The sequence below is a fragment of the Bos taurus genome, chromosome 9 (assembly GCF_002263795.3).
Source record: "Bos taurus isolate L1 Dominette 01449 registration number 42190680 breed Hereford chromosome 9, ARS-UCD2.0, whole genome shotgun sequence".
Lineage (NCBI taxonomy): Eukaryota > Metazoa > Chordata > Mammalia > Artiodactyla > Bovidae > Bos > Bos taurus.
In genome coordinates this window covers 70,320,380-70,346,875 of record NC_037336.1, presented here as the reverse complement: position 1 = coordinate 70,346,875, position 26,496 = coordinate 70,320,380, and the positions used below count along the sequence as shown (strand labels likewise).

Genomic DNA, 26,496 nt, shown 5'->3' with positions numbered 1-26,496 from the left:
TGAAGTGTATTTCTAGTTAGTGTAAAGGGTAAATAGATACTCTTTCCTTTCCCACTTTCATTTCCCAAGATTACTAATAAGCAGTGAAATGCCCTAAAGCTATAGTTGCAGCAGGGAGAAGGAGGAAAAGGAGTTTGTGTAGTAGATAATTAGTGTTTAATTAGGGCGTGGATGGAACATCTACAAGCTGATGAGTGTCTCATTTCCTGAGGGAACAGGAAAGAGTCCATTTGCCTGGTGGGTCCTCAAGAAATACCTGCTGAATAACTACTGAGCAGTTAAGAGCAGGAAGTCCTGCTATGAGTCCCAACACTGCTTGCTGCTTATTCCTTATGTGGCCCTAGGCCAACTCTTTAACCTTGCTCAAGTGACAGTTCCCTTTATGAAGAAGGAAATTATATCTACCCATGGCATTTTTTTGTGAGGACTCAATGAAATAGGCACTTAAAGCTCTTAGTAGAGTATGTGGTACACTGAAAGTACTCAGTCAATACAAGGGACTGTTAGCATGAGTCAATCACTTAGTGAAATATCAGAGTTGTCAGATGATTGTGTGCATGAGTGTATGGTCAGTCACTCAGTCCTGTCTGACTCGTTGCAACACCATGGACTGTAGCCCACCAGACTCTTCTGTCCGTGGGATTTCTCAGGCAAGAATACTGGAGTGGGTTGCCATTTCCTGCTCCAGGGGATCTTCCCAACCCAGGGATCGAACCTATGTCTCCTGCATTGATATGTGAATTCTTTACCACTGTGCCACCTGGGAAGCCCTTATCAGATGATTACATGGAGACAAATGTCCCAGATTTTCAACTTGGAGAAAAAATATTTACTAAGGGAAGACTTAGGGGAGGTTGAGAGTCATTTGTGAAAACTCGAGGACAAACTTTAAGCAACAAATTTGTGAATGCTTTGCCTGAAGCAATTGGTTTGTGACTAGAGGTCAACATGCTCTCAATAAACACAGATTATACTGACAAGACTACATTTTCTTTGGCATTTGATTTGCTGGACTTGTAGTTCGGCTAATGAATGAATGTTGTGTCTAAACGATACTAAGGTAGTTGGCAGGTTTCCTATGATGTCACTGTAGAAGATGGACTAATAAAGTTGAATTCGTTATTGTAAATATTTAAACATCCATACCCAAAATATGTTGATAACAGGCTGCCTATATTAGGCTACAGAATAAGGACTCAAAAGATAGTGATATATTAAAATAAAGAAAGAAAACTAAAAATTAAAAATTCAGTGAGAATACAAATAAACACTCTAATGTTTAATTCTGTATGTACAAAGTGTGTAAAGTTGGTCTTAATTGGAATTCATATTAGGTAGTCGTTCATCCTAAGCTCAAAAGATATGCCTGTTGAATACATGAATGCAATGCAATGATGCTGCTGCTAAGTCGCTTCAGTCGTGTCCGACTCTGTGCGACCCCATAGACAGCAGCCCACCAGGCTCCCCAGTCCCTGGGATTCTCCAGGCAAGAACACTGGAGTGGGCTGCCATTTCCTTCTCCAGTGCATGAAAGTGAAAAGTGAAAGTGAAGCTGCTCAGTCGTGCTGACTCTTAGCGACCCCATGGACTGCAGCCTACTGGGCTCCTCCGTCCATGGGACTTTCCAGGAAAGAGTACTGGCGTGGGGTGCCATTACCTTTTCCACATGAATGCAATATTAGCCTTTAAATACTACATTGACATCAAGGGAAGTAATATTGACATTGTACTCTATTCTAGGCTAATCATTCCAGAAGACACCTTCTAGAATAACTTTTTAAAAGATGTATGGGTAACCTGGATTATTCTAAAGGCGAATTACAATGATAATTGAAATCTCTGGAAATTGGGCTACCGAGGCAATGGGAAGCATCTGGCAATATTTGGAGAAAGAACAGTTGGAAAAGACATAATCTTTGCCTTGAAATAGTGAACAGCCTTCCTCAAGAAAGATGGATTAGATGTTACCTATTAGGCTTCAGAGGAAGAAAAAAGACCCAATTAGTATACTTTAAAGATAGAAGCTTTCAGGTTAGTATAAGAAATACATTTCTACCATCAGAGTTATTAAAATGAGTTGAAGTATTTCCCTGGCTGTCCAATGGTTAAGACTCCACACTTCCAATGCAGGGAGCATGGATTCAATTCCTGGTAGGGGAACTAAGATCCCTCATGGAGCAGCATGGTGTGGCCAAAAAATAAACTTGTTAAGTGCATGAGCTTTGTCACTGGAGATACTGAAATATTGTGATCCTTTCCTAAAAACATTTTTTAAAGAAATCTTCCTTTGGTGGGAACTATGATTAGGTGTCATATCTTTTTGCCTTTTAATACTGTTCATGGAGTTGATGAAGAATTGATACTTTTGAACTGTGTGCTGGAGAAGACTCTTGAGATTCCCTTGGACAACAAGGAGATCAAACCAGTCAATCCTAAAGGAAATCAACCCTGAATATTCGTTGGAAGGACTGATGCTGAAGCTGAAACTCTAATACCTTGGCCACCTGATTCATTGGAAAAGACCCTGATGCTGGCAAAGATCGAAGGCAAGAGAATAGGGCAGTAGAGGATGAGATGGTTAGATAGCATCACCAACTCAGTGGACATGAATGTGAGCAAACTCAGGGAGATGGTGAAGGACAGGGAAGCCTGGCATGCTGCAATCCATGGGGTCCCAGAGTCGGACATGACTTAGCAACCGAACAACAGCACAACATGGGTTAGGTATACTTCAGGCTGTCTTCCAACTTGAGTGTGATGCTGGAAATAACTTTACTCCACAATCATACTTTTAGATTATTCAAGAAATTACTAGAAGAGAAAACATTATCAACTATGAAACTATGTGTGTGATTTTTGCCACTTTATTTTTTTAATTGAAGGATAATTGTTTACAGAATTTTGTGGTTTTCTGTCACACATTATCAAGAATCAGCCACAGGTACACCCATGTCCCCTCCCTCCTGAACCTCCCTCCCACCCCCCTCCCCATCCCATCCTTCTAGATTGTCAGAGTCCTTGTTTGAATTCCCTGAGTCATACAGCAAATTTCCATTGGCTATCTATTTTACATATGGTAATGTAATTTGCATGTTACTCTCTGTACACTTCTCACCCTCTCCCCTCCCACTCCGTGTCCATAGGTCTGTTCTCTGTCTGTTTCTTCATTGCTGCCCTGAAAATAAATTCATCAGTACCATCTTTCTAGATTCCATATATATGTGTCAGTATATGATATTTATATTTCTCTTTCTGACCTACTTCACTTTGTATAATAGACTCTAGGTTCGTCCAGCTCATTAGAACTGACTCAAAATGTGTTCCTTTTCATGGCTGAGTAGTATTCCATTATATATGTACCACAGCTTCTTTATCCATTCATCTGTTGATGGATATCTAGGTTGCTTCTGTCTTCTAACTATTGTAAATAGTGCTGCAACGAACATTGGGGTACATGTGTCTTTTTCAGTTTTGGTCTCCTCAGGGTATATGCCTAGGAATGGGATTGCTGGGTCATATGGTGGTTTTATTCCTTGTTTTTCAAGGAATCTCCATACCTTCTTGCATAGTGGCTGTATCAATTTACATTCCCACCAGCAATGCAAGAAGGTTCCCTTTTCTCCACACCCTCTCCAGCATTTATTGTTTGTAGACTTTTTAATGATGGCCGTTCTGACTGGTGTGAGGTGGTATCCCATTGTAATTTTGATTTGCATTTCTCTAATAATGAGCAACGTTGAGCATCTTTTTATGTGTAAAAATATGGAACACTTCATGAATTTGCGTGTCATCCTTGTGCAGGGGCCGTGCTAATCTTTGTATCATTCCAATTTTAGTATATGTGCTGCTGAAGTGAGCACATCTATGTTGTTTTTTAACCTGCCTCAAGAAGTTTTGTTTCTGTGGATAGGTGTGCAGTGAATCTTTACAATTATTGTGAGAGTATTTCATTTCTTTCCCTACTATATTTCAGTATATTTGAATTATATTAGTGAATATATGTTAATCCTATATAGTGAATATATATTCATTCTGAAACCTAAAAAATGAAGAAAAAGAAGAAAGAGAATGTTTTATGACTTGTAAATACTCAGAAGAATTTGGGGGGCTTTAGGAGCCTTTATATTCAAGGCTGACTATAGAGTCAGTGAGTTTCTGAAACTTGGTTGATGCATTATTTTGATCTAAGAACAGTCTAGATATACTCTGCCTCTAGACTTTCTCGCCTGGATGTCTAGATAGCATCTCAGAGCTGCTTCTTCCCTGGCCTTTCCCATCTCAGTAAATGGCACCTCCTGGTAGCTTCTGTCAAAAATTAGGGGTCATCCTTTTTTCTTCTCCTTCCTTCATCCCACATATAAAACCTGTCTTCAGGTCTATTGGTGCTTCCTCCAAACTAAATCTAAAACCTGCCTACCTCCCTTCAGTTGTATCACCATCACTCAAGATTGAACCCGTGGGACCACTGCTTGATTCCTGTCTTCTGGCCATGGCTCTTCTTTCTTCTCTTCATTTTTACACGGCAGCCTCAGTAACACACATACACACATTCTCTCTCTCACACACACACATATGCACACATAGGCACATATATACATATTTGCACATCAATCAAAATATGGCACTTGCTGCTAAAGGCTCAAATGACTGTATAAGCTTAGTATTAAATTTGAGCTCCCTATATTGATTTATAAAGCATCATAACCTTTGGGGCATCAGCTGATCCCTGCTGACTTCATTTTTCTGTTTTGGGCACTAGAGTTCAGTCATACTGGCATTTATTTGCTTCACCAAACTGGACAAACCTTGCCCCTGCCTCTTCCCCTATCTCTTCCTGGACCTACTTCCTCCACACTTTTCGTTGGCTGGCTCCTAAATGTAGTTTATTTCTCAAAATAAGTCTCATTGTCTCAGTGGTGACTTTTCTGATGCCTCAACTCCAGGCTTTCCAATCCATCTCTAGAATCTCTGTTTTATTTTCCTATAAGCACTTATTGTCAAAATATTTTTGGTTATATTATTATTTAAGCTCAAAAATTGTTTATTCTGCAACTACACTATCAGTTTGATGATGATAGGGACTTTGTCCTGTAGTCTATACTGTACAGTCATGTGCTCTCAGCCCTACCACAGGGACTGAAGAGTAGCCACCATGCAATAAAATATGTGTTGGAAAAAAGGAGAAGGAAGGAAGGGAGGGAGGGAGGAGGAAAGACAGGAAAGAAGGAGCGTTCTTTTCAAAATTTATTCCTTGCATCAACTAGTCATTGGAGAAGGAAATGGCAACTCACTCCAGTATTCTTGTCTAGAAAATCCCATGGACAGAGGAGCCTGGTCAGCTACAGTCCAGGGGGCCGCAAAGAGTCTGACACAACTGTGCGAGTTGACAAACTGGTCATAGAGAGTTAAGAGAAGCCATCTAAAAAATTTTTTAAGTTAATATGATGAAATAGGTTGAAAGTAAAAATATGTCAGTGGTAAAATCTGAAATTCTTTTTTTCGTTGAAGTCTATTCTTAGAGATCAAGTCAAAGTTTTAATTTTACACTTTATCTGATAATTCTATAATGATAGCAAAGTATTAAGTTTCTCTCCATGAAAACTAAAACGAGGTGATTGGCTGTGGGAGAAAAATCAGGATGTGTATTTTCAGAAGGTAGCACTTAAAGAACAACCAAATTGCTCCGGTGGCCCCTCCCTGGAAAGCAAGCTTACAGGGCTCCTGTTTTGATATTCTGGCAGCTACTTAACAGATCACTTCTTAGAACTAGAGTCTCAGTTTTATCTGAAGTGGTTCCTAGAAGGCAGTCCCCTTCTGTTTTGACATTCCTCTCAAATTTTCAAGATTAGCAAAGAAATAACTTATTAAAATCAGCTTATACTGAAATCTGAAGATTATATTTATATAGTTTGTTTATAGGGTTTTATGGTTTTTTAGGATCAAAGATTCCCTTGAACACAAAATATCTATTATACTATCAGTATTATTAAAGCACCATAACGCTTATTACAGAAATGGATATTACAAACAGAAATGTTTGAAGTAACAAGGCTTTTGTGATTTAGAAAAAGAAGAAAAACTATAAGCACCTGTTGAAGAAAATGATGACAGATGGTCACATTTTTCTCAAGGTTTCCCGTGCAGCTGTGCTTACATTCAGTTCCCCAGGCCGAACTGGGGTTTATTCATATCTTTTATTACACCCGTAAGAATTTTCACTTCATCCTGTTTAACACAGCCACAGTCAAAGCTCTTTGCTGTTAAAGAGATTTTATTCAAGAGAGAAAGACTGACAATGAGTGAGGACCAATTTCACATCTGTGTAATCATGTTTTTTAATAAGAGTTTGTAGCCATCCTGTGGATTATCAAGGCTAGCGTTTTGGGTATGTTATCTTAGTTTGTAGGTGGCAGTCATTACTCTGGCTGTCATGCAAAATGATGATGCCAACTTCTGCTGATGTTGGCTTCACTTTACTATTGCCACATAGCATTTTGAAATCTCAGTAATATGCTTCATTTATTTCAGAGCATAACCTGTGCATAAGGAAAAATATCCCATGAGAATATGTTTCAGGAGTAATATTTTTATGATACAACTGCAGATGTATTTTATTGACAAAGTCTAATTATCAAAGCAGATTTTCAAGGGTAAAGCTAATATTTTATGTTTAAAAAGTATAAACAAGGTTAATATATGATTCATATAATAATCTTTGATAAAAACAAAAAATAAAGCCTCAATGATAATTCATATTGAAACTTATCTTTATGCAGATATTTGAGTTCAAATATGACTGAAATCCACATAAAATCATTTATCTAGGAAAATATTACTTTCACATTTCACTTTACAGAACATTAGAAATGAATAAGTAGAAAGAAGAATGACTTTTGCATAACAGCTTTTATATATTACATAATTAAAACATTACATATTTTTATTCTTAAATGCTTAAAAAATCTCTATAGAATCATGATTCTCTGAATCGTCTTCAACCCTCCTGCTCTCATAAAGTCAATTTTTAGTGATTAACCAGAGCATACCTTTATTTATCAGTATTTTATGTTATATTTATAATTTGTAAATATATTTAATACATATATCATGCAATGAGACTTTTACACTGGCTGTGATTTTTATAATCAGACCGTGATAATAAGAGTGTACTGTGATCAGTATTCCTGCCTTTACCTTAAAAGTCCTGGAATATCAAGCACTATAGCAAGATGGCTAAGGAATGGCCTTCACCATGGATGGACAGTGAAGCTACATCTGGCCCCCTTTGCTAAATGGATGAGGAGTGAGAGGGAGGAGAGCCATTTGTTTCTAATCCTAAAAGTGAAAATCAAATAGTAAAAATGATCTGGAAAACTTCCTTAAATATCCTGTAAGTACTATACTATCTGATTTTGTGAAGATAAATTTCTAGGTCATGTTGCTGCTGCTGCTGCTGCTGCTGCTAAGTCGCTTCAGTCGTGTCTGACTGTGCGACCCCATAGACGGCAGCCCACCAGGCTCCCCCGTCCCTGGGATTCTCCAAGCAAGATCACTGGAGTGGGTTGCCATTTCCTTCTCCAATGCATGAAAGGAAAAGTAAAAGTGAAGTCGCTCAGTCTTACCCAACTCTTAGCTACCCTGTGGACTGCAGCCTACCAGGCTCCTTCGTCCATGGGATTTTCCAGGCAAGAGTACTGGAGTGGGGTGCCATTGCCTTCTCCACTAGGTCATGTTATCAGTATTCAAATTCTTATTTGAATGTTATTCTATGTTTTGCTGTCATTCTCCATTTTTTCCCCTAGAAGATGATAGTAACAAAGTAAGTATTCTATTTAATTACCCACTTGAAAACATTTATCCCTTTGTTAAACTGTCAGGAAACCCTTGAACTCACTAAAGTTTTTTTTTTTTTTTGGTTTAGCCAATTTGAAGGACCCATTCTCAAGATTGTTCTCTTAGTGACTCGCTTTCTTTTCCTCCTTCCTTCTTCCTTTTTTCCTCTCTTCTCTCCTTCCTCCCAGCTAGAATAATTGAAGGATAAGAAATTTGAGACCCAGGTTTTTTTTTTGCCCTTTTGTCTCCTCTTGATTCATTTAATTGTGCCTTTAAGGTTTGCCAGTATGTCATTCTTTTATTGTATAATATTGACATCGTTGAGCCTGTGTTTAATTATAGTTCATATATTTTCTTAATACAGGCTGAAGGAAGAAGGTAGGAACTACTAGGGAATATTTTGCTCCTACTAAGTCAAATTATTCCTATACCACAAAGATATGAATATTGGAGGTTCATCAGTTCTTTTAGCTTCAAAATTACCCCCTCATTTAGATTTATCAAAAGGAAAGGCAGGATGTTACTTTCAAAATTGCGCATAATGTATTTAATGACTCCCCAATATGCAAGTCACTCCATTAGACACTGAGGACATAAATTAACATTAGAAAATATTCTAAAATAGGGTTTCTCTTTCTCAAATCTGTTTTTTTTTTAAATTTCTTTAAAATAGGTAGGGAATACCCCCTAGTGTAAAAGGATTTCAATGAACTGTTGTATGCATAAACTCTTTTTCTAAATGTCGATGTCAGTTTGATAAGATTCATGTCTGTTTAAGGGCTAAAAGGTCACAACAGCCTTCCCAGATGTGTCTGCATCACAGATCATGCAGACCCAAACTCATTCTAGCATATGGTTAAATACATTCCACACCAGGTCTTAAACATATGTAAATATTATTAAGAACAAGTGGGAAAATAATCTATTGCTCCCCTCTTTTTGTTTCATTCACAATATAAACAACTTTTTTAAGGTGTAAATTTATAACTGGATTAGCAAGATTAAGTGTCTATTTCTAGGCAATTACCACTGGTTAGAGATACCAAGAGAATATTTCATGCAAAGATGGGGACAATAAAGAACAGAAACAGTATAGACCTAACAGAAGCAGAAGATATCCAGAAGAGGTGGCAAGAATACACAGAAGAATTATACAAAAGAGATTCTAATGACACAGATAACCACGATGGTGTGATCACGCACCTAGAGCCAGACATCCTGGAGTGTGAAATCAAGTGAGCCTTAGGAAGCATCACTACAAAAAAATCTAATGGAAGTGATAGAATTCCAGCTGAGCTATTTCAAATCCTAAAAGATGATGTCAAAGTGCTGTAATCAATATGCCAGCAAATTTGGAAAACTCAACAGTCACCACAGGATTAAAAAAGGTCAGTTTTCATTCCAATCCCAAAGAAAGGCAGTGCCAAAAAATGTTCAAACTACTGCACAACTGCACTCATTTCACATGCTAGCAAAGTAATGCTCAAAATCCTTCAGGCTAAGTTTCAATAGTATGTGAACTGAGAACTTCCAGATGTTCAAGCTGGATTTTGAAAAGACAAAGGAACCAGAGATCAAATTGCCAACATCCACTGTATCAAAGAAAGAGCAAGAGAATTCCATAAAAATATCTAGTGCTTCATTGACTAAGATAAAGCCTTTGACTGTGTGGATCACAACAAACTGGAAAATTCTTCAAGAGATGGGAATACTAGACCACCTTACCTGCCTCCTGAGAAACCTGTATGCAGGCCAAGAAGCAACAGTTAGAACCAGACCTGGAACTATGGGCTGGTTCAAAATTGGGAAAGGAGTACATCAAGTACATAACTTACATGCAGAGCACATTATGCAAAATTGCAGGCTGGATGAAGCACAAGCTGGAATCAAGATTGCCAGGATAAATATCAATAACCTCATATATGCAGATGACACCACCCTTATGGCAGAAAGCAAAGAGGAACTAAAGAGACTCAATGAGAGTGGAAGAGGAGAGTGAAAAACTGGTTTAAACTCAACATTCACAAAATGAAGACCATGGCATCTGGTCCCATCACTTCATGGCAAATAGATGGGAAAACAGTGGAAACAGTGTCAGACTTTATTTTCTTGGGCTCCAAAATCACTGCAGATGGTGACTGTGGCCATGAAATTAAAAAACGCTTACTCCTTGAAAGAAAAGCTATGACAAATGTAGACAGCATATTAAGCAGAGATGTTACTTTGCCAACAAAGGTCCATATAGGCAAAGCAATGATTTTTCCAGTAGTCATGTATGGATGTGAGAGTTGGACCATAAAGAAGGCTGAGTGCCAAAGAATTGATGCTTTTGAACTATGGTGTTGGATAAGACTGTTGAGAGTCCCTTGGACTCCAAGGAGATCCAACTAGTCAATCCTAAAGGAAATTAGTCCTGAATATTCACTGGAAGGACCGATGCTGAAACTGAAGCTCCAATACTTTGGCCACCTAATGCAAAGAGCCTACTCGTTAGAAAAGACCCTGATACTGGGAAAGATTTGAAGACAGGAGGAGAAGGGGACAACAGAGGATGAGATGGTTGGATGGCATCACCAACTCAATGGAATGAGTTTTCGCAAGCTCCAGGAATTGGTGAAGGACAAGGAAGTCTGGCGTCCTGCAGTCCATGGGGTTGCAAAGAGTCAGACATGACTGGGTAACTGAACAACAGCAACCACAGTGGTTGAGAAGATAATGCTGTGCCTAGAATATATTGCATGCTACACAGGAATGGAAATAGAGGAATAAGAATTTGGAGAGGGAATGATCACTTCCAGTTGGAATGATTAGAGAAAACTTTATAGAAGAATCATGAGTCTTGGAGAAAGGAAGCTTTTCAATGCAGTTGTTTCAATGGGTGGAGGTAGTGGTGAATATGTCAGTGAGGTGAAGACAGTAGGGGAGATAGAGAGGAAGAATATGAACAAAAGCAAAAGGCTGGGCAAAGGCAGAAAATTGTGTGTGTGTGTGTTCAGTTACTCAGTCTTGTCTGACTCTTTGTGACCCTATGGAAGGTAGCTTGCCAGGCTCCCCTATCCATGGGATTTTCCAGGAGGATGCTAGAATAGGTTGCCATTTCCTACTCCAGGTGATCTTCCTGACCCAGGGATCTAATCCAGGACTCCTGCATTGGCAGGCAGATTCTTCACTGCCAAGCCACCAAGATTTGAAGGGAATAATAAATAGATAATAGGAATTATGTGGTGAGATTAATGAAAGACACCCTGGAAAACCAGGCTAAACTTTAGAGAAATTTGAATCTAAATTATAGAACTTAGTACTCTATACTGTTAAATAAAATGTAATGGCATGTTGAGAGTGATTTTCAAGGAAGAGCTTGACAAAAATATGGAGTAATAGAATCTGAACTTAGAAACTGAATGGAGCAGAGGTAAAGGTGGGTTATTTTTGAAAATGAGGAATCGATAGGACCAGGGATTATCTGTGGAGTTTTGAGTAATAAAGGAAGAAGTTAATAATACTGATTTTTGAATTTTGATTTTGAATTCACCTTATAGGTAAAAGGCGAACACAATTTTAATCTTACATTTGAAATGAAAGTAAAGAATTCCGAATAATGGTATCCAATGGACTTTTGGATATATGGTACTAAATAAGGGTGATGATTAGAAACTCCTGGAGAAGATAAGATTACCAAAGGATGAAATATGAAAACACAGTAGTGTAATGTCAAGGACAGAACTTTGATGACTTAGTTCAGGAATGGGAATAATAGAGACAAACTGTCAGAGGTGGACAACCAACGATGGACCCTTCTGAAAGTGAGGAGGTGGACATCCTTGCCTTATCCCAGGACTTTCTTGTTCCCATACTTAGTGGGGAAGAATTCAGTCTTTCATCATTAAGTATGATGTTATTAAGTTTGTATGCTTGCATGTTAAGTCGATTCAGTCTTGTCTGACTCTTTGCGACCTTGTGAACTGTAGCCCTTGGGGCTCCCCTGTCCATGAGATTCTCCAGGAAGGAGTACTGAAGTGGGTTGCCCTGCTCTCCTCCAGGGGATCTTTCTGACCCAGGGATCGAACCCACCTCTCTCATGTCTCCTGCTGGTAGGCGGGTTCTTTACCACTAGCGTGACCTGGGATGCCCTGAGGTTTTGTAGACTCTTCCCTCATAGCTTAGCTGTTAAAGAATCCGCCTGCAATGCAGGAGACCCCAGTTCGATTCCTGCATCAGGAAGATCTGCCAGAGAAGGGATAGGCTACCCACACCAGTATTCTTGGGCTTCCCTGGTGACTCAGCTGGTAAAGAATCCACCTGCAATATGGGAGACCTGGGTTCGATCCCTGGGTTATGACGATCCCCAGAAGAAGGGAAAGGCTACCCACTCCAGAATCTGGCCTGGAGAATTCCATGGACGGTATAGTCCATTGGGTCGAAAAGTGTCAGACATGACTGAGTGACTTTTACTTTTACTTATAAGGTTGAGGAAATACCTTCTATTGCTAGTTTACTGAGAGATTTTACCATGGGTAAATGTTTCAAATAGGTTTATGTATTTATTGAGATCATTGCATGGTTTTTTTTTTTTAGACTTTGATATATTGAGTTGCATTGATATTTTCTAATATTGAACCAACTCTGAATGACCATAATACAGTATCCTTTTTTAAAAAAATATCACTATGTTCTACTTGCTGTTACATATTTTTAAGAAAACTTGCACTTTGGCCAATGAGAGGTCATGATCTTTGTTTTTTTTATAATGTCTTTGATTTTGGTATTAGGGTAAGTGAAGTGAAATGAAGTCGCTCAGTCATGTCTGACTCTTTGCGACCCCAGGGACTGTAGCCTACTACTCCTCCATCCGTGGGATTTTCTGGGCAAGAGTACTGGAGTGGGTTGCCATTTCCTTCTCCAGAGGATCTGCCTGACCCAGGGATCGAATCCAGGTCTCTCTCACTGTAGGCAGACTCTTTACTGTCTGAGCCACCAAAAAGTGAGTTAGGAAGTATTCCCTCCTCTTTTCTCTTCTGGAAGAGTTTGTGAAAGATTGATATTACCTCTTCCTAAAATATTTGGAGAAATTCCCAGTAAAATACATTTTGGCTTAGAATTTTCCTTGTAGGAAAGTTCTTACCCCTAGGTTAGACTATAGGCCATTGAGTGTCTTTTTTTTTTTTTTAACATTTTAATATATTTATTTTTAGTTGAAGGATGATTGCTTTATAATATTGTATTGGTTTCTGCCATATATCAACACAAATTATCCTCCCTCTTGAATCTCCCTCCCACTTTGCACCCTATCCCACCCCTCTGCTGCTGCTAAGTTGCGTCAGTTGTGTCCAACTCTGTGCGACCCCACAGACGGCAGCCCAACAGGCTCCTCTGTCCCTGGGATTCTCCAGGCAAGAATACTGGAGTGGGTTGCCATTTCCTTCTCCAAGGCATGAAAGTGAAAAGTGAAAGTGAAGTCGCTCAGTCGTGTCCACCCCTCTAGGTTGTAACAGAGACTTGGTTTGAGCTCCCTGAGTCATACAGAAAATTTTCACTGGCTATTGGTTTTACGTAAGGCAGTACATATGTTTCCATGCTGCTCTCTTCATCGTCCCACCCTGTCCTTCCCCACAAGTCTGTTCTTTATGTCTTCATTGCTGCCCTGCAAACAGGTTCATCAGTACTATCTTTCTAGATTCTATATATATGCATTAGTATATGATATTTGTTTTTCTCTTTCTGGCTTACTTCACTCTGTATAATAAGCTCTAGGTTCATCCACCTCATTAGAACTGACTCAAATGTATTTCTTTTTATGGCTGAGTAATGTTCCATTCTCTGTATGTACCACAGCTTCTTTATCCATTCATCTATCAGTGGACATCTAGGTTGCTTTCATGTCCTAGGTATTGTAAATAGTGCTGCAATGAACCTTGGGGTACATGCTCCTTTTTCAGTTATTGTTTTCTCAGGGTACACGCTGAGTAGTGGGGTTCTTGGAACATATGGTAGTCTTTTCCTAGTTTTTAAAAGAATCTCCATATTGTCCTCCATAGTGGTTATATCAATGTACATTCCCACCAATAGGGCAAAAGCAGTCCCTTTTCTCCACCCTCTCTAGCATTTATTGCTTGTAGATTTTGGATGGTGGCCGTTCTGACTGTGTGAGGTGATACCTCATTGTAGTTTTCATTTGCATTTCTCTAATAATGAGAAACGCTGAGCATCTTTTCATGTGTTAATTAGCCATCGTCTTTGGTGAAATTTCTGTTTAGGTCTTCTGCCCACTTTCTGATTGTGTCGTTTGTTTTCCTGGTATTGAGTTGCATGAGCTGTTTGTATATTTTGGAAATTAATCCTTTGTCAGTTGTTTCGTTTGCTATGATTTCCTCCCATTCTGAGGGTTGTCTTTTCACCTTGTGCAGTTTCCTTTGCTGTGCAAAAGCGTCTAAGTTTAATGAGTTCCCATTTGTTTATTTTTGTTTTTATTTCCATTATTCTAGGAGGTGGGTCATAGAAGATCTTGCTGTGATTTATATCATAGGGTGTTCTGCCTATGTTTTCCTCTAAGAGTTTTATAGTTTCTGGTCATTAAGAGTATCTTTTATTAAATACATTTTTCTGGTTTGTGTTCTTCAAGTACTTTGTCTGTTTCTCACCTAAATTGTTCAAGCTTTTCCCATCAAAGTGTATATAAAATTATTAACCCTTTGATGTCTGTAGGATCTAGTGTAATATTTCTGTTTCATGTCAGTTACTTTTTGCTTTCTGTTTGTTCCATCTCTGTTTTTTATTTCTCTTTTCCTGCTTTGAGATTGATTTTTATGATGCCATTAAGTGATATAATATTTAGAATAGACAGAAGGCAAGATATAGCTCACATGTATATCATAACTGAAATTCTCTCAGTGAAGGGAAAAGTCTGATCAAAAGCTGAGGGCGGGAAAATGTTGGCATCTTATATAGAGAGGGTTTAGAATATTTGTTCTAGGAGATCTCCCAGGAATAGTAAGAGATTAGCTTGTGGGTTTTTAAGTAAGTAAACATGTACTGATAACACTATTTGGGTAATTAAGGTGTACTCTGATCAAATCTGAAGATATGTCTCCAAACAGACCCGAAAAATTGAAAAATGAGGAAAAAAAATTGTAATGGAATTACAGTGGTGATTAGGCTATTTCACATTTCAACCTTATATAAAGAAAGCTCAGTACCGAAGAATTGATGCTTTTGAACTGTGGTGCTGGAGAAGACTCTTGAGAGTCCCTTGGACTACAAGGAAATCCAACCAGTCAATCCTAAAGGAAATCAGTCCTGAATATTCATTGGAAGAACTGATTCTGAAGCTGAAACTCCAATACTTTGGCCACCTGACATGAAGAACCGACTCACTGGAAAAGACCCTGATGCTGGGAAAGATTGAAGGCAGAACGAGAAGGGGACACCAGAGGATGAGATGGCTGGATGGCATCACTGACGCGATGGACATGAATTTGAGTAGGCTCTGGGAGTTGGTGATGGACAGGGAAGCCTGGCGTGCTGCATGCAGTCCATGGGGTTGCAGAGAGTCAGACATGACTGAATGAATGACTGAACTGACTGAACTGTACGTTTCAACCTTAGTTTTATTCAAACCCACTTATGTTTTCCCTTAGTGAGGTTGAAGATACCAACTTCTTTTGGACAAACACACTTTTCCAGACGTGTAAAACTTTGACATAATTGACAGCTGTCTTTTCTGAACATTGAACACTCAGTGGTTCGATGAGTGCTCACAGTGCAGATGAGCTCAAGGGACTTTCAGTAAGACCTGAATGAGCTTTCTCCCCCTTTCTCATAGTTCAGTTCTCGTTTACTTTTCGCTTTTCTTCTTTTCACAGCTATTTCTTATAGTTAAGTTATCTGAAAAACCAGAAAAAGGTGGAATAACTGAAAAGAATTGGTTTTGGTGAGTGGAAATAAAACAAATGGAAAATTGGCAAGCCAGCTGGGTATTTTGTGGTACTAAGGCTTTGGAAACATATTTGCAAAACTCAGATAATTATTCTACTCTTTGAACTGATTGCATTTTGTATTGTATTCTGTTTGTTTGCAAAAACCGTGATTGCTTCAATCATGTAATGTAATGTGAGCTTGGTGTAAAGACAGTCAGTTTATCTAAATCTCTCATCCACAGGCATTGTTATTTCATTTATATACTGAAAATCTATGTGATCAAAAGTGAGAAAAGCATGGTTATCATTGGAATATTTCATTTGAATTGCTTTCACAATTACAGCTGGTACATTTTTGACAGACCCTGACTTTAGCAGTAGAAAAAGTAACACTTTATATGAAAAAATACTTGATGTATATAGTTCTGTAGGCAGAAGTATTTAAACTAACCCATCCTTTTCCAGCAGTGGCCACTGTGGTGTAGAACAGTGAAGGAGGCTCAGACCAAACTGCCTGAGCTGCAGCACTGGCTTTACCACTTACTACCTGTATGATTCTGGCCTAGCTGCTTACTTCTTTGTGCTTCAGTGAAACAGGAACATCATTTTGTCTCATAGCCTTGATATGAAGATTAAATGAGCTAATACATGTAATATGCTTAATCTGGTGCATAGAATGTACTCAGTATGTTGTCATTGTTACCAGAGTGAAGTTAGTTAGGGTCTGTGCATCACCAATAATGTGAGATTTGAACAATGTCAGGATGTGGTACCCTGAATGTCAAGCTTACATACACTAGATAGCTACCTTAGAAAAGTGCTAGGAATAAAAACGCTAAATGCCATCCATTTGAGAATGACCATTTCTTGTTCTTTTTTTTTTTTTTTTTTTCACTCTTAAACGTTTAAGTGTATAATTACCAAGAACAAGGACATTCTCTTACATAACCATGATAATTGATGTTAGGTCATTTAACATTGTTATAATACTATTATCCATATCCTAGAGTATGACAATTATAGACAACTTAAAGTTTTTCTCTTGTACAACAGTATTTTCTCTGTCAAGCATGCAATCATTTCTTCAAATGTAATTTTAGTGTTATTAAAACTAGTTGTAATTTTATTTCAGCATGTATATTCTAAATCAATTCTTTGTGATTTATCAGACATAAAATACCATTATATGCTGAAAAACCAGTATAATTATGGCAAATTTTATATCTTCTATAAGTAATAAGAATGAACAACATGATTTTTATAACTCTTAACATAGAAAGCCAGTGGTAAAAAGCACAGAGAATATTTTGGGGAAAAACTACTCTAATTGCAAAAGAGGGAAGAAGATTGGCATTGAGTGAGCTCTAACTATGGTTGGCATTTTTTCCCTTATATACTATTTCATGTATTTATCTTTCAAAATTCATACAAAAAGTATGTATTATCTCAATTTTATTTTATTTCCTTTTTTAAAGATTTTATTAGTGTGGACAATTTTTAAAGTCTTTATTGAATTTGTTACAATATTACTTCTGTTTTATGTTTTATTTTTATTTGGTCACGAGGCATGAGGGATCTTAGCTCCTCCACCGGGGATCGAACCCATACCCCTTGCACTGGAAGGTGAAGTCTTAACCACTGGACCATCAAGGAAGTCCCTATCTCAATTTTATTAATGCTAGAACAAAAGTTCCGAGTTCGATTTCAACAATTCGTTAACATTTTTGGAGTAGAACTGGGGGGCTCATATCCTAATTATCTGATTCAAAGCCTATGCGATTTCCATTGCATCTGTGTGCTTCTAAGAAGTGATCTTAAACCATTGAACTAGTTTAGTATGAGAATTATAGCTGAACCATCAAAACAAAACATCTCTAGTTTTTCAGTATCTTGTAATTCAACTAGAGTAATTTCTTTCCATATTATCCCACTGCATTTCATTTTAATAAATGTATGTCATTAAAGCTCATACTAAAAAACCCTATAACCTTAGCCTGAGTCTCCTTGCTTTTAGAAGTGCAGAAGGTAAGCACCGTAAAATGTAATAGTGGAAAAAGTGCTGGTACCGGGCCTGGTCCTGGTTTTACTATGAACTAGTTATTCATTTCACTTTGGAGCAAGTCATTTCCCTGTGTTGAAGTTCTTTTCATCTGTAGAAGGAGGAAAAAGTACTCAGTGATTACTCATTCCAGCTCTTTCAATACTCTCTGTTGTAAATCCACACTGCCTTTTCCTGAAGGGCCAGAAGTTCAAATATGGATTTGTTTCCTAGGGAACTGTCCCTAGGGAGAATACTCCAGCCCCTTGGAAATTCCCAGGACTTAAAAAATGACTGTAAATACAGGATTTTGTAATGAGCAAACCAGAATTATTTTTCAACGTTATATGTATATGCTCTTAATCTAAATTCTTTTCACTCTGAATTTAGAATAGCTGGATTTTCCTTTTTCATATTTTCCACAGGATTATTTTACAAATGCAAACAGAGAATTGAGAAAAGATGCTCAGCAAGATTACCACCTAGAATATGCCATGGAAAATAGTACACACACAGTAATTGAATTTACCAGAGAACTGCATACGTGTGACATAAATGACAAGAGTATATCGGTAAGAAGTCTATCAGTAAATGCATGCATGAACAGATTGTACATTTACAGTTGGGAAATACTTTGCAGAATAAAAAAGAACAAGTATTTAAAAATAACCCTTAGCAACAAAGTCACATAATCTTTTGGGAATATTTTTGAATTCTCCTTAGAAGCCATGGATTGGGGTGGGGGGGGCCACCTATGACTATAAACTTCAATAAAGGCAGTTTTTGTGTGAATCTAAAACTTGGAAGAGTTGCTTAAATTATGTGTGATTTTATCTATAAAAGATTGTAGCTTCTTTATAAAGTTTGAAAATAAGCAATTGATAAAGGTTGGAAGAAATCATATTACATAAGAGAGAATTATGATACTAAATACTAGGCTATAATTCATCTGAATTGTTACTGATTCACTTTTGTGAATTTCTGAAGTCAGGATGAATAGTAGACTGATGAAAATTGCCTGTCAACATGTTATACAAGATTTGTTATTGTCAGGCATCATGCAAAAATTAACATCTTTGTGCATATGCAAATTAAATATTTAGAGGATCTATAATTCATGTGGTACTTTGAAACTTTCCATGAATTTCTGAAACCAATTTCATTTTGTATAGACCAACAAGATTACCTTTTTTTTTTAATTGTAATTCATAACTTTAAAAATGGAAATGTAAAAATCTGAGGCAGTTTTGATTAACATTCTGCATAAAGAGTAAAAGAGGAAGAAAAATGTGTGCAACAACAAGGACCACTTTTATGTAATATACAGTGCTCTTATACTTTAACTGTAATAATAATTATAGTCATTTGACTTATTAAGAAATAATATAACTTTTAAAATGAATAGCTTTTGTTTTGTTGTTTATTTTCTTTTTTTAAAATAAATTTATTTATTTTAATTGGAGGCTAATTACTTTACAATATTGTATTGGTTTTGCCATACATCGACATGAATCTGCCACAGGTATACACGTGTTCCCCATCCTGACCCCCCTCCCACCTCCATCCCCATACCATCCCTCTGGGTCATCCCAGTGCACCAGCCCCGAGCATCCTGTATCATGCATCAAACCTGGACGTGCGATTCATTTCACGTATGATAATATACATGGTTCAATGCCATTCTCCCCAATCATCCCACCCTCGCCCTCTCCCACAAAGTCCAAAAGACTGTTCTATACCTCTGTGTCTCTTTTGCTGTCTCGTATAAGGTTATCGTTACCATGTTATTTATTTGCAATGTTCTCATTATAAAGATCTGACAAAGGCATCTTTATGTGTGGGGTACTAAACTATTTTTTTATATCCCAGCACACCCTCCCCGCTGCCCCACCACCCTTTGGGCAACCAGTTTCACCTGACAGCACTTTTCCTAGTTGGAATGCCTCAGTCCCTTGAAAATTCCCAGAGTTCATGAAATGATTACACCTAGATTCTACGATAACAAACAACCCAGAATCAGAAGTTCCTCTTGCATTTCCACTTTCTCTAAATTCATACATGTGACTGGGCTAGAGTCTAGGAAAAATCTATTGTGAAAATTAAAATCCTGACCTGGGAAGTCATTTTAACTTTCATTATATTTATTTGTTTTCTTTAAAATGTTCCATAGCATTGAAACAGGTTTTAATTATCCTAAACTCCTGCTACTTAACAAGAGTAATTACCTGGTAACTACTAGTTTGTTTTCAGTGTTTGGAGTTTTTGCATGACAATGATTTACTGTTGCTATCAGCATGAAAGGATAACTACTAAGTCACTTGTCCTTCATTCTATTGGGTTGACCACAAAGTTCACCTGGGTTTTTCTGTTAACAATTTACTATAAACCCAAACAAATTTTTTGACCAACCCAATGTTTTGGAACATATTATCTTGCAAATATAACATATATATCATATAACATATATAAAACATATATCTTGCATAATATCTTCCAAAATATGTTTTGGAATATTTTATCTTGAAGAGATGATTTCTTTCAAAAAGGAACTCATCTATTTGGATTTTTAAGACTTAATCAAATTAACACAATTAAGTGAGAGACCATATTGAGACCCTGAATGTCATGCTCTTTTCTTTGCTTCTGTATCCTGCTTTAGGTAGCATTCATTAAACTCAATTCAATGGTAAGGAAAGTGCTGTCATGAGACATAACCCTACCCATTTCTGTTCACCAGGAGAGCACAGTAAGGGTGATCTGGGCCTACCACCATGAAGATGTGGGAGAAGCAGGTCCCAAGTACCATGAATCCAATCGTGGTACCAAGAGTCTGCGGTTACTGAATCCTGAGAAAACCAGTATGTTGTCTACAGCCATACCATACTTTGACCTGGTCAATCAAGACGTAAGTTTTTTTGTTTTCAGGTTTTTATGATTCTAGGGATGGGTTTATTGAAACCGTATAATAGTTGTGTTTCATTTTTTTACTTAAATTATTGTTTTTAATAGAATGTCAAGCCAATATGACTTTTGTCCCCTTCTCCTTTTTATTTATTTATTTTTAAGATAGGTTTCCATCCCAAACAAAGGTACAACATACTGGTGCCAAATGTTTAAGATTCCTATGCTCCAGGAAAAGCATCATGTCATAAAGGTATGTGATTCACTCACAAGCTAAACTTAATTTGTATGAATGGAGGAGAAATTGTTCTTAAAATGAAAATAATAAATTTATAGAAACGATTTTCAGTTATTCAAAAGTTACTTAGAGAGCAAGAAATCAGCTTATCTGAATCACCCCCTGTCCTAAAAGTCACTGAATTTAGCAAGAAACTTGGGTTGTAGCTAGTATTTTATGTTTTGTCTCCTAATTTTATATGCTTAAAGGTTAAAGTTTTGGGATGCATTTGTACACCTCTGGTTATTTCTGAGGTAACAGTTCAACAATTAGAATTTTTGGAATTACAATTTAAAATAATATATTTGTATATCAATAAATTCTATCCAGGAAGTTTACATTTCCCACAAATATTGTTTCATAATATCTGCTTCAGTGATATTTGGCAAAACTAATACAATTATGTAAAGTTTAAAAATAAAATAAAATAAAAAAAAGAAAATACTGCATATTTTCATAAAAGTAATTGTTACAGTATTTTTTTTGAAAATAGGAAAATGAGAAAATTGTAGTGAATTTCTACAGTATTGAAAAACACAGAATTGGGTAATAAAGCTAATTTGCCTGTGGCATCTAATTCTTATCTAATTCTCACTTCCTTCAGGGATAGGTCTCCCAAAACTTACATCTAGTTAGTGAATGAATAGGTATTTTTAAAAACTTAGAGGTCCTTGGCTCTGTGCTAGGAATTGTTGGGAAATTCCATAGAGGTTGAATATATGATCCATGCTCTCAAAGAACCTACAGTGAGATTGTGGGAGATGTGGACAAGACACAAGAAGGAATAAGATAGAATTACATAATGTACACAAAATACTGCAGACAGTCAGAAGGCCAGCTACTGCTGACTTTTTGTCGTCCCCTAGACTATGTGAACTCCGGGAGTTGGTGATGCACAGGGAGGCCTGGCGTGCTGCAATTCATGGGGTCGCAGAGTTGGACACAACTGAGCGACTGAACTGAACTGAGACTATGTGGTAAAGCAGTGTAGATACAAGAAAGGGAGAAGCTTCTAGATTCTAGAATCTAGAAGGAAACATGCAGGTTTAAAGAGCTCTTATATGGTCTCTTTATGTAGTCTCAAGTAAGTCACTCTGGGGTAATAATGCTGCCTGTCCTTGTTTCCTCATCTGTGAAAAGGCAGTCAGTCATTCCATTTTTCCTGCCAACCTCAAAGCATTCTGGCAGAGATGGAAACATTGAGCACGTTCTATAAAGTGATTTAAATTTGTTAATTTCTAATATATTTCTCCAGTGGCACAAATCTGCCTTTTGTTTATAGAATGACTCATAACTACTTAGAGAGGCAAGAGGAGTAGGTTGGAGAATGATTATTGAATTAAGTAAGTAGTCCTAAATATTTGTAGGATATTTTTACCATCAAATTTACCAACAGTGTGACTGTGGATGAGTCATTCACCTCCATGCAGTGTTAGTTTCTGTTTTTTGCTTGTGAAAGGAGAATGCAGATTCTAGTCTTATATGCTTAATATTAATAGTGCCTGAGTCCTTCCCTTAAACCAATGAAAAGCCTTTCTCAGAAAAGAGAATGTTATGCATGCTGTGTGTCACTCTAGAAAATTGAACTGGAACCTGGCTTAAAGGTCAAGTATAAAACTATTGGTTAAGCACATGTTTCACAAAACAGGTCCTTGATTCATTTTTCAGCAAATGTTAATTGATAGGATGTGAAGTTCTTAACCACTTACATAAATGCATTTTTTTCTTGTTTTTTTAATGCTAGTAATTAAGTTGAATGAAATAAAAACAACTGTCTACACTTAAGGGATGGCAGTATATGTTCTGACCCTCTGTGTAGGGTATTTGCTTGGTACTTCATCTGAGAATTCTTAGTTTTCCCATTACAAGCATATTATAGTAATGCTCAGATATGTGTGCATCTATTATCTAAGGATATGCTTAGAATTAAGTACTTTTGGGTTCACATTGCTGTTTCAAAAGTATAAAGAGGAATCTCAGTGACTTGAAAGACTTTGGAAATCTTTTTTTTTTTTTCATGTTTGAAGATCTGTAAGAGGACAAAAATTCTTTACCCTGAACAAGAGGGGTTTTGAGTGAGGGAGGGTAGCAGATTGGTGAGCAGAGCTTATACAAACTTTTGTGGTTGCAGGGCAGAAAGTTGGTGACTAAAATTTAAACTCAATTACTTCTCATGAATGGGGCTCCCTTGTTGCCTTAGTGGTAAAAAGTCTGCCTGCCAATGCAGCAGATGCATGTTTGATCCCTGGGTTGGGAAGATCCCCTTCAGGAGGAAATGGCAACTCATTCCAGTATTCTTGCCGGAAAATCTCATGGACAGAGGAGCCTGGTCGGCTATAGTCCATAGGGTCACAAAGAGTCGGACATGACTTAGCAACTGAACAACACACACAAAAAACTATTTGCTACTAAAAGTATGAAATAATAAGGTAAGTTATTTGTAAAATTATAAAATAAGAAAGGAAAATAACAATCTACAGGAAAGATTGGGTTATGATATAAATTATTGATGGTTCCAGTTCACTTGTGATTCCATTTTACTGATTTATATTTTGATGATAGCAAACAAAGTTGAAAATTATGACTTGAAAATGTTGATGTTGTCTGATGCATATACAGAGATTGTGAAAAAAAAATTCTTGGTAAATTATATTAAAACCACACTTCTCATAGGAGATCATCTCTGTGATTCCTTCTTGAGATTCACCCTCCAGCTCATCTCTTCATATTTAAGCATGACCCTATTTGAGCTTTGCCAAATAGGTGACATTACCCCATATTTAAAATTTTTTAGAGGAAGTGATTCTTTCCATTCTCTTTTGTTGTTGTTCAGTCGGTCAGTCATGTTCAACTCTGCGACCCCATGGATGCATCATGTCAGGCTTCCCTGTCCTTCACTATCTCCCACTCCCGGAGCTTGCTCAAACATGTCCATTGAGTCGGTGATGCCATCCAACAATCTCATCCTCTTGTTGTCCCCTCCTCATCCTGCCTCTACTCTCTTTAGTCGGTATAATATCATTATCACAATTAATAATTGGATATACTCTGCTAGATGCTGGGGCTATCAGTTTTTTTGAGGAGCTTTTCGTGTCAGTGGATTCTCCCCATAAACTAAACTCCTCATTCATCTGTTTAAATCTGATGTCTTAATCAATTTAATAAATAGTTGTTGATGGCTTATTGTGTTAAAGAGGAGGAAAAAGAAAAACATCCAGGTTGAATCATCATCCTTAGTCATCTCCCCTTAAAGGAGATGTCTCCCTAGTAGGAAGGCAGTAGGTGGGTTCTGCATTTGGATGGGCCAGATTTGAATCCTTCTTTCCATTAGTCATTGAACAGCAGGAAAGTTATTCATCAGGTACGTAAAACTCAGTTTCACGATTTAAATAGAAATAGTGCTTTCCTAATGGTATTGTTTAGAATAAAGATTAAATGACAGGCTTAAAAAAATTTTATTAGCACTTGCTACAGTATCCAATACAGAGGACTCTTAATAAATTCAATTTCTATTATCAGTCTATGTATTTTCAGTTTTGCTCTCCAAACAACTTTTCATTGAAAACTGCTATTTTTGTCTGACGGCCCAGAAAAGGAAGAGCGTCATGCTAGAAGGTTGACTATTGCTGAGTTTTAAGAGAGGATTTCTTTTACTAGTTGTGTGATCATGGGCAAATTATTTACTGTCCTGTACCTCAGTTTTCTCATCTGGAGAAATGGACATACTAGTTCTCTAAGAGAGCTGTTATGACCATTAATCAAAGGAGTTTAATATTTGTAATTTAGAACAGTGCCTGGCACACAGCATTTGTTAAATAAAGTAGCTAAATAAAATTATGTTGATCACTAGTGATACACAGTTGCTAATCTGTTGAACATCTTGTTAGGTTTCTGGGTTCCTGTGGGATTCCAAACCAGCCAACCTTTTCCAGACAGAATTCTAAATAAAACCTGGATTGTCACTTATTTCATTTAGGCAGGCCACTCAGAACTTTCTGCTCTGGAAAAATTGAAATTGAGTGAAAAAAGCACTCTTATCTCTCTCTTCTTCAGCGGTAGACACAAGGAGGGAAATCCTATGCTTTCTACTTGCTACTGGACAGCATATCTTTTATTGCCATTAAATTAGAAGCTGCTGCTCTTTTCCATTGGTGGCATTCATAAATCTGTGTGGTTTAATTTGGGGGAATGTTTCCTGGGATAAGGAAATCTAAGCACGATTGACACTGAATACCCATGAAATGTCCTTGAACCCAGAGTACTGTATACCCATGAAATGTCACTCAAAAATCAATTTTCCTATGCTAGACACACAGCATGAAACCGTGACTTTATACACGATATTAAATGAACACTGCTGCCCATTTTCCCCATCACATTCATTCCTTCTTCTTTCTTAAATGAAAGGACACCATCAAATGGAAAAATTTAGCATTAACACATTCTGAAACATCAAGTGTGATAGCGGGTCTCTATTTCTGAAAATGTGTAAGACTTCAAAGCTAAATTTAGTAAAATGTGGGAATTCTCAGTGTCAAACTACATAATTTGACAACTGTTAGAGTGCTTTCTTCTCAGTCTACTTCCTTTTGTTCCCCCTGAAATGATATTTCAAAATATATTTTAACTGGTATGATTTTTCCCCCTGATAGAAATAGCATTTTGGTTTGTCATCAGGATGCTTTTACATGGACTCCATGCTTTAGTTCTCATTCTTTCACTGTGTGTTTACCTTCTGTTTCACTTTATTCTGTGGCAGACTAGTAGGTATTTATTATTGACCATTGACCGAACAATTGTTTGTATTTTCATCCATTTTCATTCCAACTCCATAGTACTTGTTCAGGTTTTCTGTTTCCCCTTTATCTTTTACTAATTTAACCATATTTCCTAAAGGCAAGCTTTGGCTTTTCAGATAGATTTATTTAGTATGTTGAAAAAAATTAATTTTAAAAGTATGCTTTGTGTAAAAATACTTTGCATTCCTCTTAAATAGTTTGCAACACTGTATTTGGTTATTTGGCTCAAACGGTAAAGTGTCTGCCTACAATGCAGGAGACCGGGGTTCAATCCTTGGGTTGGGATGATCTCCTGGAGAAGGAAATGGCAACCCACTCCAGTATCTTGCCTGGAAAATCCCCTGGACGGAGGAGTCTGGTGGGTTACAGTCCATGGGGTCACAAAGAGTCGGACATGACTGAGTGACTTCACTTTCACTTTCCTTTCACTTTTCTTAACATCAGTGTATTACCATTGACATCTGTGAATTTTATCACGATTGACAAGACAGATGATTTTTGACCTTCTGGGAAAAAAAGATCATGTGGTAAAATCATAAGAATCCTCTTCTTTGGGATTTTGTCATCCAAAATTTACAAATACCAAAATAATTTTACCTTTATATCCAAATATATCTGAAATGTTATATATCTTTTATCTACCAGAGAAGAGTTGAAAGTACTTGGGTGTTTACTGTAACAGTCTGAAACTATAACTTGGAACAGAAGTTGGTAGGAGCACCGCCCCTAACAATA

The 26,496-nt window shown here is 37.2% G+C and overlaps 1 protein-coding gene and 1 non-coding gene across 3 annotated transcripts in view; one reads left to right on the top strand and one right to left on the bottom strand.

Annotated features, from left to right (window-relative positions):
* MOXD1 (monooxygenase DBH like 1) overlaps window positions 1-26,496 on the top strand; it is a 97,933-nt gene that overhangs the window by 8,695 nt on the left and 62,742 nt on the right. For both annotated transcript variants that reach the window (XM_024997008.2, XM_002690224.7), the window contains exons 2-4: window positions 18,210-18,356; window positions 20,522-20,689; window positions 20,855-20,938. In XM_024997008.2, the coding sequence (XP_024852776.1) occupies window positions 18,210-18,356; window positions 20,522-20,689; window positions 20,855-20,938 (399 nt within the window). The remainder of the gene's footprint in view (window positions 1-18,209; window positions 18,357-20,521; window positions 20,690-20,854; window positions 20,939-26,496) is intronic.
* LOC112448193 (U6 spliceosomal RNA) lies at window positions 3,757-3,860 on the bottom strand. Its single transcript, XR_003036581.1, has one exon. It is a non-coding gene; the product is annotated as a U6 spliceosomal RNA (small nuclear RNA).